Source organism: Centruroides sculpturatus, unplaced genomic scaffold (assembly GCF_000671375.1).
Source record: "Centruroides sculpturatus isolate CEXI.00-Female unplaced genomic scaffold, Cexi_2.0 scaffold33, whole genome shotgun sequence".
Lineage (NCBI taxonomy): Eukaryota > Metazoa > Arthropoda > Arachnida > Scorpiones > Buthidae > Centruroides > Centruroides sculpturatus.
Window position 1 is genome coordinate 180,189 of NW_019384325.1, and position 15,100 is coordinate 195,288.

The following is a 15,100-nucleotide window of genomic DNA, read 5'->3' on the forward strand; positions in this document are numbered from 1 at the left end:
CGAAAATGTTGACGGAGGAGCACAAAACCAAACGTTTGGCCAGTGCATTGACTTTTCTTGAGCGCTACAGTGACGAAGGAGATGATTTTTTAAGTCGTATTGTTACAGGCGATGAAACGTGGGTAGCCTACGTTACACCGGAATCAAAGCAACAATCCATGGAATGGCGACATTCATCATCTCCAAGGAAAGTCAAGTTCAAGCAAACAATTTCTGCTCAGAAAATCATGTGCACAGTGTTTTGGGACAGATAAGAGTGTTGCTTATTGCTTTTTGCCTCATGGTGAAACGATCAATTCAGCTGCATACTGTGAGACTTTAAAAAAACTGCGCCGTGCAATACAAAACAAAAGGCAAGGCTTACTGAGCAAGGGTGTCGTTTTGCTCCACGATAATGCTCGTCCACATACGGCAAATCAAACTCAAGACCTAATCACATCATTTAGCTGGGAACAATTAGACCACTCTCCATACAGTCCCGACCTAGCGCCAAGTGACTATCATTTGTTTCTGCATTTGAAGAAGCATCTGGCAGGGCAGTGCCATAACAATCACGACGAAGTCAAAACGACCGTTCTGCAGTAGTTGTGTCACCAGGCGGCAACATTCTTTGAGGACGGAATACAAAAGCTGGTCCCATGATACAATAAGTGTCTCAATATTAATGGAAATTATGTAGAAAAGTAGTGTAAAATATGGGCTTTTACATAAATAAAAATTTTGTTAAAAATGTTTGCTTGATTTTTTTTATATTTCAAAACGGTACTTACTTTAAAAACACGCCTTGTACAATACAGGTTGAATCATCTGACCATACAACTTTTTTCCAGTCACCTATTGTTCAATGACGTCATTCTTTACATCACTGAAGTCTAATTTTTCTGTTTCCCTCCAAAACCTGTGGTTTCCATTTTGGCATGTGACTATTCATTCCAACTCTCTGCAATTCCCTGTGTGCAGTTCAGTCTGAAATGGTTGCAGAATGGCCTATATTAAATGAATCTGTCAGTTGTTATACACTTAACCCTTTTCAGATGATGGCATCTCATTCATGACAGACTGTTTTTGAATGGCAACTGTATCTCTTAGATCTGCAATGTGGATCATTTTTCCAGGCATTTGAAACTTAAGATCTCACATCAATTACCATATACACATGGTGAATGATCATTGCATTTACTTGCATAAAGGTTTCTAATTCAGTAGCCTAGTAGTATATTTTATTCATTTAATCATATGTTAGACCAGAAACCAGTCCTCTGCACCTTCAATGACAATCTGATCTGAAAGAAAGATCTGATCTGAAGCAATTCTCATTCCCTTCAGATGTTTCTTTACAACTAAGACTGAAAGACAGTCCTGCACTAGAGCATCTCAGGATGAATCTCCTGCAAGAACAAAAACATCACAACCACAAGCTTCTCAATGTTGCTAAATTTTGTCCTGTCTTGATGCAGCCATCATGAACTCAAATTGTCAAGGTAAGCAAACTGATAGACTTTTAAGTTGCATTAGCCCTAACAATGACATCTCTCTATTGTTCTCATGGCATGGCTTTTGCTCTCTTGTGTCTGAACAGTCACAAACTTTTCATAAATAATTGCTCATTAATTATGTGATTTTTGAGCTGTGTTTCCATATTTATAAATTAAATAGAAATTTATGTGCTGCAATGCTTCAAAATTTGTCCAAACACTGACTACACCATTACTTATAAGATCCATTTTTTATTGCATATCACCAACTATTGTTGGAATATTTCCACATAGACCAGTGTTTCTCAACGGGGGCGATATCACCCTCATGTGGGCGTTTTTCCATGTTGAGGGGGTGATTACTAACAATTTATATTTTGGGGGCAAAAAACAATTTTCTGGGTGATATAGTAAAACATTACATTAAGAATAATTAGATATTTTATTTGTTATATCGTACAATAATTAAACAAATGACGTTATACTAGTCATTATTCTATTCAATGCAGTACGAATTTGGCGTTAGTTTTGGCCCTCGGCATCGAAATTTTGTAGTGAAGGAGGCAACACTACGTAACGGTTTTACTGAAGGGGGCGATACTACACTGAAGGGGGTGACGATTCGTTAGAGGTTGAGAAACACTGACATAGACAATAAAAGAAGAAAGATGAAAAGGTATATCCTTTTATTATTAAAAAATTATTTGAATTTTTTCTTCAACATTCTAAAGTATTCTTTCTGATAGAAAAAGTTCTATGAATGACGATTTGATCGATGTAAACCCTTACATCGATCGAATTATTAGAAGTGTCTTTAATCTAACACTAAAATATGATCATCTTAGACATATTTAATGATCAAATAATTAAGAAAAATTCAATGGCTTAATACTGAATATGAACTACTACAAAGATTGCTTGATCGTGTTTTTTCTCCATCAATAAAACAAATATTCTGGAGTAATTCTGTCAATCTAATTCAAAAATGTTTCAATACTAAGTCATATGCAACATTTACACTATTAAATCTATTTGTTATTTTTCATAACTATCTTGCCCTCATTTCTGCAACACAAACAACAAATGTAATGAGTACATTCTGTAAATAAAAGAAATTTTCACATTATCAAGTTTATGATTCCAACAGCTTTATAAGGTTTACTTCCATATCTTCCTTGATTAATCTTGTAGTTTTTTGGCAGAACAGCCATGAAATTTTTATAAGATCAGATGCACAAAATTACTTGATGATTTAGTGTAAGATGACAATGATGATATTGAAGAAAATTGTACACACCAATACAGTATTTACTAAATTACTTCAGGCTGTGTTGATGATAATCATTTGATTTATTTATGTTTAGGTTGTTATTCTAATATTAGAATTTATTTAGAAAAATTTATGTTCAGAGCCATTTGCCAAATAAGCATTAAAGAAATCTAACATGACATACAGTCAGTTTTATTTAATGACTAAAATATATTTGCAACTATGCCAAAACCTCATTCTAATGATCTATACTTATGATTATCTAGTGTTTTCTTTATTAGAGCAGTAATGATTACAATGCAAAGTATTTAAATTTTATATAAAAAATTAAGTCACAAAATTTATTTAAGATCAATTTTGAATAGAAAAGTAACTCAAAATACAATTACATATTCTCTTGTAAAAATGTTTACAGTCGTATATGAATAAAATCTTATTTTCGAGTTTCTTTAGGAATTCCAAGTTCACGAAAACGAAATTTTGATTCCGTTATCTTATCTGTCATTGACGTCCTTTCTCCGATTGACAAATTTCTCATGAACTTCCAAATTAAATCATCTATTATTCAGAAAATTTAAAAAATGTTTTCATTATTTCTAGTTAAAAAAAAATTTACAGTACAGTAGACCCCCTATAACACTGTTAATAATTCCGTGTTATACTAATTTCATGTTGTATGAGTCACTTAGATTTTACAAATATGTGTGCTGGGTTGTGAATGGCTCAACAGTGTTATAGGGGGGTCTACTATATTATTTTTTCCTCTTTACAAAATATAAGACAGCAAAAAATGAATCAAAATTTTGGCATTGGTTTTACTATACAGTACACAGGCACAAACTTACACCATACCACTATCAAAGCAGTCTTGAAAGCCTTTTTTTTGTGATGCCTTTAAGGACTTTTGTTAATGTGGCTTTTGCCCTCTGATATTGAACAGTTTAGATTTGAATAACTTGTTTTAAGGAACAGATTAAAAAAAGAACAAACAGTCTGTAGAAACAAAATCACAGGAAAAGCATTGCTATGTTCTTCTTGCTTAGATATTCATTGAACAAGAATGATCAATGCACAAAGACACTCATGACAAAGGATCTAGTTCTATCCATTCCAGAAATTGGGTTGCTTTCATCATACAGCTTAACATTGACAGCCAAGACTTTGTCTATAAAGATGTGTAATTTCACCTCCAGGAATGAATATGTTGTTTATTTGTTGCTCCGTAAGTACCATTTCCTGATATTATACTATATAAATTCAGTCATATCATGCTGCTCTGTGATAGCTGCATACTAGGGTTTCTTTCCCGGGATCCCGTTTTCCTGGGATTCTCGCCGTTTATTCCCTACGAGAAAAATCCCGGAAAATTTAATTTTCCCGGGAAATCTCACATTTCAATAATAATTCACCATGTAAGGTTTTCTTTCTATTATTTATTATACGAAAAGTTGCATCTTGAAGACTCACCTAAGAGAGAGGTTTCTTGAGGTTTCTTGTTGCATATTATTACCTATGTTTTACAAGTCTCTACTTGTTAGTTCATGTAATATCTATGTATTGTGTTTGCGCATCATTGAACAGCGGAGACTTGCTGAAAGTAAATATCACTCATCGCACTTTATTTTTTATTTCATCTTTAGAAGTAAAATAATATTTTTTTTTTGTAATCATTAAAACTCCCAATGATGAAAGTAAAATAAAGCGTTTCGCTTTATTTTACTTTCATCTTATAATGTAGGAGAATATAAATTAATTGAGCCTAACATGTCTGTATGGGTGAGATTGGCCCTACACTTTTAGTTACTTACTAGAAAATAAATTAAATTATTCAAATTTATGATATTCCTGTATGATCTTTTTTATTCATATAAAATTCTATTTTACTATCTCATCCCGGAATTTCCCGGGATCCCGGGAAAAGAAATTATTTTTCCCGTAATCCCGCTGGAGGCAAATTTCCCGGGAAATGAGAAACCCTACTGCATACAAAAATCTGACCTCCTTATTTCTCAATATTTTCACATACCATAAAAATCCAAAAGTTTGATTCATTTTTGACTGCACAACTTAACAGGATGTTCTGGTAAGCCAAACCATATGAATTATATTAATCTTTGTATCCTTTTACATGTAAAACATAGTGCCAAGGAGGAGGAATGGATTCAAGTTAACTTGTTGGCGTGAAGTGACCAAAGAGTTTAGCAGGTTGCATCCAGACTTCCCATCAATTGCATGCAACAGTTTGGATGCAGCCTTTTAAAATTTTTGGCAATTTCATACCAACTGCAAGTTCCCACCAATTAAAGTAACTTGAATTCATTCCTCCTTACTTGGCACCACACTTTACCTGTAAAAGAACAAATAAAGATCAACACAACTCCTATGGTTCCAGACTTATGAGACACACTGTATTTTATAATCTTAAATTAATATCTATATAAAATCTTACCATTTGTTTCAACAGTAGGAAATGCTAAAGAAACAGGATTATTTTGTGCTGCAACTTTAGATCTGTGCTTAGCTCCATACAAATGAGAGTTGTATTGTTCTTGAGATGTCATACTAACATTGCATAAATCACATGAATACTTTTGTGGCTTCTTCTGTTGAGTAGGAATGTAATACGGCACACCTACTGGAGGTCTGGAAAAGAAAAGAAAAAATTATTTTTAAATTATTTGTAAATACTGTTGTAATAGCTTAAAATTTTACACTTTTTATTAATAAAAGTTTAATATCCGTTATTTGTAATTAAAAACAAATGAACGAGCAATAATTGTTAATTCTTCATTTTGTTTAAAAACTAGATTCACACACACAGAACTTCACAATCAAGAGTCTAAAGTTAATCAGAAAAGCCGACTACCTTAACCAATCAGCTTTCATCAAGAATACAAGTATATACAATACATATATTGCAATTTTCAATTATAATTACATCATATCTGTTGTAAATGATATGGTCAGCTTATCTTTAAAAACTTTTTGGGGAGGAATTGGTTGCATTACAATTTCTTATATTATACACTTATATGTTGCTAAACCCATCTCTGTGGGGGGAAAAGTTTTAAGTGTTAAAAAAATTAATTAATTAACATGAAGAGAATATACAAGAACCAAAAAACATTTAAATCTAACAATAAATTATTCTGTAATAAAGATACAAAAAGTTAAATTTCAGTTTGATTCTTACTAAGAAGCCATTATTTTTATAGCAGAAGGAATATAATATTGTAACTAGTTACAGTATAATATAATACAATGACACTATTAGTATGTATTTCACTTCAAATTAACATTTGATATTTTTTAATAAAGATTTGTGAAAATATACACGCAGTCACAATCACATTCAAAGGAATCAAAAAATCATTGAGTGCAATGTAATCATAATGTGGAGTTGATTTTATTTTTATTTTTAAAATGAATTAATAATAAATTAAACAGATTTATAGTAATGTTAAAGTTCTATTTATTATTAATTAGAACTGGAATTAAACATTAGAATAAGTAGGAGTCAAGTCCCAGGATTATCAGAGTTAGTTTTATTTTTCAGAATTTGGACAATAAGGGTGCAAACCAGAGTTACTGCTATATAATGTGTTTGTATGTGTTTATTATCCATTACAGTATTATATTTAACATTTAATTGCTGTACTGTACCATTAGCATGTGCAACTGATTGTTGTGAAGTACAATAGTGTGAGATCAAGGAACTGACTTTTCTTTATTTTAGGGAAATTTTAATCAATTTCTCCATTGCAATCGTTAAGAAAACATCACATGAAAAAGAGATTGAATGTCACCCTTCTCATCAACAGATGCAAAGAAAAACAATCTATTGTTAAAAGAGGGGAATGTCAACCTTTGAACGAGTAAACAGGATGAATCTAACACTTCACAAACCAAATATTAAACTATCTGCCCTGTTTAGACAACATCTTGCTGTCATCACCAGTCCACCTATGACCCAACAGCTGCAACTTCATCTCCCAAAATCATCCAATCACCTGATCATTTTCCCAGGCTTAAGGAGGATAAAAGGGGATCAAACTCAAGACTCAGGGAGGACATTCCCCTAAAAGCCAGAAACCACAGCTCACCCACCATACTCCAGGACAAACTATCTCCATGGAAGTCTCCCTACCAAGATGCCTCAACAGAAGTAGAAGACACCATCACTCCCCCTCAGAGGTATTATGTTAGAATGTTTGTAAATTCTGTCTTTTCACATTTAATGAGAATTAGTAGATAGTTGATAATTTAGTCCTAAATTCTAGTATCGGACATTATGTTACACTTATCAGTCTGTAATCTTGTATGCTTTAAATTAGTCCATTAAATTGTTATTTTTGTTGTTTAACCTGCTCTCACATGGACTTATTAGACACCAACACCCTATAATGACTTATCACCCCTCTGTCACTCAGATCAATCATCCAATATTGACAAAGTGAGCAGATCTTATTGACCTGTTGCCAAATAAGCAGTCTATAGGGAACTCCCTGGTTTCTCACTGTTATAAGTAAGGACATTCCTAAGTTGAGACAGACAACTTAATTTCCTTAAACTTGCTATGAAAAACAATTCAAAATTAGATATAATTTAACCTATCTTAAATTAATATACTATTTTAATGTCATATTTTTATACTTTCAATAAAATACTTTGAGAGTATGAAATAATTGATTGGTTTTACATATGTGTTTGTTAGTATAAATGGTGTAGAATAATACTTATAGAATAAAATTTAATGGTATGATATAAAAACTGTTGAAAACTATGAATAATTATAGTACTACATACAATGTATAATCACAAAGAACCCAGACTGATGGCTGAAGTCTAAAACAAGCCACCAGTCTGCAAACATCAGAAATCCTCAGAAACACAGCTGCAAGTGACTAGACACAGGGTTAATCTTAAAACCTACTGTACAGTACATGTGCCTTGCTTGTATTGTTTATTGATAATGCTTTGTTCTTACATGTGACAAGCTGCATTTGTGATGTTCAGTGGAAAACAAGAAACTGAAGATGATTAAGTTATAAATCTGTAATTATTGTAATTGTTTTCAAAATAAATATAATCCAGTTTTTTCTTTTTTTAATCCAACCTCATGTAGTCAAATATATACCATGTATTATAAACCAATTAAAATTAGGCAGTATCATTTTGATTATTATTATATGTAATTATATTATATAAAGTGTTGACACAAAAAATTGGTCCACTCACAATTGAGTTAGTGTAATATTCATATTGGAAAAAAGAGAGAGATGAGATAAAATAAAATTTGACAAAAATTCTGAAAATTTTGTTTTATTCACAAAACATGAAAATTTGCATAAGCAATGCTTGGTTGTTTAAAACAATCCAATTTTATTTAATTGGCGAGAAAAGCCAATTTTACATGAGACATCCTGTACTACATACAAAGTATTTGTTATATTCAATGTCTAACTATAATTTTAGGTTCCTAATGAAACAAATCTTTTGATATGCTCCACAAAAATAATAATTTTCATGATTCAACTTAATTTTGCCATGGCGTATGTCCATTCCAACAACATTTTTTTAATGTTAAATAACTTTTATATTTTTATCTAATTTTAAGAACATTTTTGCAAAATATGTTTTGACAAAAATGGAAACAAAGAAAGACTATCATCAACAACTGTTTAAACAAACCAATTATAAAAATGCTAACCACTATATCAAGTACAGTAAGACCCTGCTTAGCACTGCCTCGATTAACACTGAGTCAATATAACATGGTCTGCTTGAAGCCTTAAAAAACACCAGAATTTATGCTGATTCAAATTATCGCAGCATTTCATTGTTTCATATATAATATGATTATTCCCAAACACAAACCAATCAGCAAAAGGTGGCAATTCATCGTAGCGCCACACTTCCCTTAAATCTATCTTTGTTTTGTGCAATTTTGGAAAAAATATAACATCATGAATGCTACAGGCAATATTGACTTCACTTGGCAAGAATTAACTGATAACTGCACGAATGGAGCATGGAAAAGTTATGGCTTAATATATCCAAGAATTCTCAACAAGAAGAGCCTATCGCTGTATTGTTAGGTTGACAATTTGGTCAACCTAATCAATACAGAAGGACTAGGAGATGTAAACGAGCAAGGTATTGAGGAGTTACTGCACGTTTCTGGTGAGAGCCTTACCAACGACAACCTTCAAGAACTGGCAGAACAACGAATTCAAGTAGAACTGGAAAGTAGAGATTTTGAAAATGAATAACCCAAAAGCAACAAATGAAACTACATGACTTTATTGCAAAAAACAATAATTTCAGAAAAGTCGGGACCTTCGTCACAAAAAATAAACTTTACATTTCTGTGTGCATACGTTTGTGTGTTTATGTGTAAATTAATATAAAAATAACTTAAAGTAAAATTTCTTTATTTTTGGCTGTGTGTTTCCCTTTTCCTATTTACTCCATGTTAAGATGACCTCGTTTAATGCTGTTTTGTTTAGTGCTTTGTTGTCTAGGAATGCATCCCCATGTTAAGCAGGGTCTTACTGCATAGGCAAAATTTTTTAATTCTTACAAAAAAAGAAAAAAAAAACTGATCAATCTGTTAAATAACCAATTCTTGCAGATGATGTGTGACAGAATTGAATGAAAATGCAATACAGTAGAACCTCGAAAACTCGGCCCTCGATAACCCGGCACTCCGGATAACTCGGCCACACCCTGGCAGGGCAAAAAAATCCTTAGTTAATTAATTTTCATTATAGACAGCTTTATAAAAGTATAAAAGCTCTCATAAAGTATTTTTCTGAGGTCTGTCTTATCAGGTAAATTACTGTACACAGTGTATTCATTAATTTTCATTTTCATGTAGTAAAGGCTCTATGCCTTCATAAAGGACGTACCTTTCCTTTTTTTAAGGGTATTTGGGCAGTTTATTCTCTGTTGTATTCTCAAGCAAACAATACGTACAAGTACAGTACAGTATTTTCTGAGGAAACACGCATACTTATCCTTTTTTAACCCCATTCCCGATAACCCGGCATTTTCACAAACTCGGCCACCCTTCGGTCCACATTAGGCCGAGTTTTCGAGGTTCTACTGTATTTCATATACAGCATAAAAAGAAAACTGAGTTGTTAAATCATAAATTTATCCATAAACACAAATTATAAGCTCCTAGATATAATCTGTATATTCTAAAAAATCTATTTGATATAAAGTATATTATCAAAAACAATAGAAATCATAATAAGATTCTAAAAGCTTCTTTCATCACATCCTTAGTTATAAAAATTATTTTGTAATAAATTTTTAACAAGCAATTACTTATTGTGACATTGTCACAATGCTGGGCTGCAATTTTTAATAATATTTTTATTTAAAAAAAAAAAATCATTGCAACTTTCAGTCCAGACCAGGTTCTAGTTTGTACACAGTTAATCAGGGCTTCTGTCTCCAAGCTTTCCATATCTGGTCTTGATTTTCATCTATCTAGATCAGTGTTTCTCAACCTCTAACGAATCATCGCCCCCTTCAACGTAGTATCGCCCCCTCAATAAAACCGTTACGTAGTATCGCCCTCTTTACTTCAAAATTCCGATGCCCAGGGCCAAGACTAACGCCAAATTCGTACTGCATTGAATAGACTAGTGACTAGTGTAATGTTATTTGTTTAATTATTGTACGATATAAAGAATAAAATATCTAATTATTCTTAATATAATGTTTTACTATATCGACCAGAAAATTGTTTTCCGCCCCCAAAATATAAATTGTTACTAATCGCCCCCTCAACAAGGAAAAATGCCCACATGGGGGCGATATCGCCCCCGTTGAGAAACACTGATCTAGATTAAGGAAAGAGAGACAGATGGAGAACAGTGGGAATTTATCAGTCTGCAATTTGGAAAAGTCACAGCAAAAATATTATAATTTTGATGGGAAAAAAGGTCATGAAGTATTTTATAATTAAATGCCTATAAGACATCACAAAGGTTTATTACCAAATTGTAAAATTTTTACTACTGTGTAAATATGATTTTCATGACAAGTCTGACAGAAACTTAACAGGTTAAAAATCCAGATTCCAGCAGAAGTCTAATGGCATTGATTTGATTAGAAAGTTTCATAGTTTCTCATCACTTAAGCACTTTTACAATAAAATACACTTTTGAAAACTTTACAAGTAGTAATGCTAACATAATAATTCCTATGTTATATTGGTTTACATGTACAATACATACCCTTATTTGTTACATTAATTAAACTTAAACAGCATTAATGATATTCTCATAATTTTGAATAATCATTAACATTAATTATAGAAATATTTTGCCAAATTTCATTTTAATAAAGATCTTTGTTTGGGTAAGATATAGTATGTTTCTGTATTTTAACAGTTGTGGCATTATTTCAAATAACTTTTCTTCAGATACGAACATAGACTTAAATGACTTATGAATTGATAAGTATTGACACTTCTAAAAATTAAGAAAAAATCATTTGTGTGTGTTTAAAGTTTTTTAATGACTTTTGTATAATAAATTGAAACCGTGTCATAAGTCTTCTTTGTTGCTTAAACACTATATAGTGTAATAAATTTGAACATTTGGCATTCTTTCATAAAATTAAAATAAAGAAGAAAGAATGCCAAGTGTTCAAATTTATTACACTACATAGACTTTTGTATATTTAAGTGGCCAATAAGTTTAGTTTTTCATATATTGGTATTCTGTCAGAACCACATACAGTGTTTGTACAAGTAATTCCAATTTCATCTATGATTCGTCGGGGAATCAGATTCCCTAACGAATCACAGATGGAATTACCTGTATATTCATTCTCTGACCAATTATGACATCATAACCCTAACCTATTAAGGTTTCTGCATTTTCCCTTTATAATATTAGGCCAAGTCTATTTAAGTCCATTTTATACACAATTATATAAATTTTTTTTTAAAATTAAAAATCACTTTATTCACTTACAATGAAAAACTTCATGTAAAATTAATTACGTAATTAGCTATGTCACTTCTACATCATATTTAAATAAAATTATGAAATTTTTACAAGAAAAAGACTTGCATTGCATCATAAAACCAGTTTCTTAAAGCAAAGAGGAGGTAAATTTAAAATAATTTAAACAGAAGAAATTGTGCACTCCGTGAAAGGAAGAAATTGCTTTTTGTGTGATATTTTTGGTCCAACATTGACTAGTTCAAGATAATTACATTTCTTTCCATCCCTCCCTGAAACTTATAGTGGGAGCAGCAGAGTTTTGGTGGAAAAGCAGGTTGTTGTTAATGGTGTTTTTGAAAACTCAATTTTAACTCTATGGTGATATTTTGGCGTACTTCTGAAAAATGTGGACTTCTGAAATTCCATGATATATCTAAATATGAAAATTTGTAGTTAGAGAGAAAGACATATCACAGATCATCTGTCAAAATTGGCAAGATTAGTATCTTCACATACTGTATGTGGCCATTGAAGAATATGACAAATAAAATTCATAAATTGAATGAAGTCCAGAACATGATCCAAAATGCCCCATACACAATATTGTTAAATTGACTGATGGTTCTTTGCCTTCCCCTATGGCAGGGGTCGGAATTAGCGGCTCGCGAGCCGCATGCGGCTCTTTGCATAGACGTTTGCGGCTCTTCGGAAATAAACTCCAATTTCATCTCACCTCATTTCACTGCAGCCTTATAATTTATGAGTTTATGAGATAGTGCCGCTGAACAAACTTCGACTTGTTCTCCGTCCGCACATAACCACACTCACGTTGATCAATATGAGTCGCATAAGAGTGGTAGCAGTTGAAGCACATCTATATATTTAACCAAATGTCACACAGGTCAAAAAAAATAGGGAGGGTTGTGTACTGGATACTGCTGTCATTTTCAGTGCTCACGCACAACTGCTACCCCTCTCTCACAGCTGACCACTCCAACTACCTTCCATTTTAAATATGGATGTAAATGTTCTATCCAATAAAATTTAAATCATTAGATTATCAGTTTACAAGATATAAGCACAACAAATCTTGCCATTTATTTGGTCACTCCAATTTTCTTAGACCTCCCTATACTAAACCGAATTTAAAGACATGTTTGGATCAAAATGGAGCAAGCGCAACACAGATTCCATGGTATTTGCAGATTCTAACTTTTGATGCCATTTTCTGACTTTTTCTGCTAAAAATCTTATTTCCTGACTTTTCATGATCTTCCCAGGTCTGTACAGGTGTTGTCCATAAAACTGATTACTGAGAAAAGCTGTGATTTTCAACATGAATCATATAAATTTACAATATTTATTAATTTATGTTTGATTGTTTATTTGTATATGGGAATGCTACTTGCTGCTGAGGGGATGCCCCAGGAGAACTCTCTACAGGAAACCACCCCCTAATTAGGTGTTACAAACATGAAGAAAACCCAGAAAACACCATATGGCCAACCCCTTGGTGAAGCACAAACCCACAACAGACTAATGGTGTACAATGTTTTATCCGTTTGGCCACTACAGTAGATCCCCCTATAAAAGCATTTCCTATAGTTATGATTCCTATAAAAATTGTGGCATTATCCGTAAACAACGGTAAAAATAACTCCTATAATACGTAAAACGTCATCGGGCAGCCGAACTACTTACCCGCCGTCCGTAGCGCCACGCTACGGAGAGATTTCTATCGTCTGGACAGTATTATATAAATTATATATAAATTAGGTACTGTACATATAATTATATATTAATTATATATAAATTAGGTACTGTATATATAATTATATATTAACTTAATTTATTGTAACTTTATTATAATTAAATATATATTTTTCGCCGTCTAGCGTCACGCTACGGCGAGTTAGGCGACCTATCGTCTGTTCAGTACTGTAATTTTATACATTTCTTGTGAAAGAAACATTTCTTATTCAACGGCCATAAAAATTATTTATATTAATGATGTCTCCAAAGGTCAACGAAGTTTTCGCAGAAAAATAATATCAGAAATCGCGGCCGCGGTTTGATGCGCTGTTCCGCGACGAAACCAAGCTTTAGCAACGGGCGTAGTCGAACGGTACACACTCGGTAAGCAATCCTACAATTTTTTGTTTATAACGTAGTTTATACGGATTATTTTCAAAAAAATATACGTATTTTGGAAATGTTGAGTCGAATTACTCTAGAATCGATTAATTTTATGAAAGAAAACCTTTCAAACAGCCGTAGTCCGTAAACTATGATTCCTACAAAATTGATTCATAAAGAACGGAACGTATCTACCGTCTTATAGGGGGATCTACTGTAGTGGACTACTAATTTAGGATTTATCTGCCTTCAAATAGCAATATAGAAAAAGCAACGTTTGGAAAATGACAAAGTAAGATATCCAACAGGATATCAATTATATTTCATCTATCACTGATACCACATAGCATCTAAGTACTGTAATATGTATGAAATTATCACAATTCAATTGAAAAGATTCAAAGATGTTGCAGAATGTTTATCAATTCAATAAAAATGTCTTATCATCTTTTGTAATATAAAAAAATAAATCATAATTGATGAAACATGCCAGAAATTTATCACAAACATTATTTAGCTATGTTAAATGTTTATTATAAGTTTTTGATTTTGATATCTATATTTTATAATGAATTAACAAAATTAGGTAGTGAATGAACAATGAATTTCACCTTCAGAAGAATTTAAATTTACAAATATACTCTAACAGAATAAAAAAGGAAAAATTAAAAGTGTCTTTTGTAAATACTTTAAACCCTTCTGAAGACAAAAAGCATTTTATTATAACATTAAAAATATCAGTTTTTAAACTAATATTTGTGTTATGTTTATAGTGTATACAGTGATTTATGATTAATATATTAAATTTTCATTTAATATTCTGTTAAAATATTACATACAAACCTACTTTTCCTGTTTTATGAACAGTTCCAAGCTACATGTATCAGGTGATGTTTAGAAACATGCAATAAAGAAAGTTCTTTCTATAATAAATAAAAATCTTTAAGATAATTATAAATTAGATTTGTTTCTAATAAAGCATACATCAGTATCCATCAATTTAAGTAAATAAATTACAAAATTCATAAAAGCTTAGAAAAAACTATAATAGCTTGATTATAAAAATATCATATTATATATATATTATTGTATCAGTGAAGAAATGACAAAACCTCTCCCCCTTCATATTTCTGGCATGGCATTTAATGGTTATTTACTGACAATCATATCATGCTGCATTCAGAAGTATTATACACAGAAGATTACACAAAACTGCTTCTTAAGGTAACCAACTTATTTCATTATCCTAA

At 31.8% G+C, this 15,100-nt stretch overlaps 1 protein-coding gene across 8 annotated transcripts in view; it reads right to left on the reverse strand.

Annotated features, from left to right (window-relative positions):
• Positions 1 to 15,100, reverse strand: part of LOC111626998 (zinc finger matrin-type protein 3-like) — a 39,074-nt gene that overhangs the window by 6,901 nt on the left and 17,073 nt on the right. Inside the window, exons 4-5 of one of the 8 annotated variants that reach the window (XM_023370553.1) lie at positions 5,195 to 5,388; positions 2,216 to 3,303 (exon numbers count right to left, since the gene is read on the reverse strand). In XM_023370553.1, the coding sequence (XP_023226321.1) occupies positions 3,179 to 3,303; positions 5,195 to 5,388 (319 nt within the window). In that variant the 3' untranslated portion in view covers positions 2,216 to 3,178. Of the gene's footprint in view, positions 1 to 2,215; positions 3,304 to 5,194; positions 5,389 to 14,693; positions 14,791 to 15,100 lie in introns of those variants that run through there. The other 7 variants (XM_023370548.1, XM_023370539.1, XM_023370573.1 and 4 more) reach the window with 7 other exon arrangements.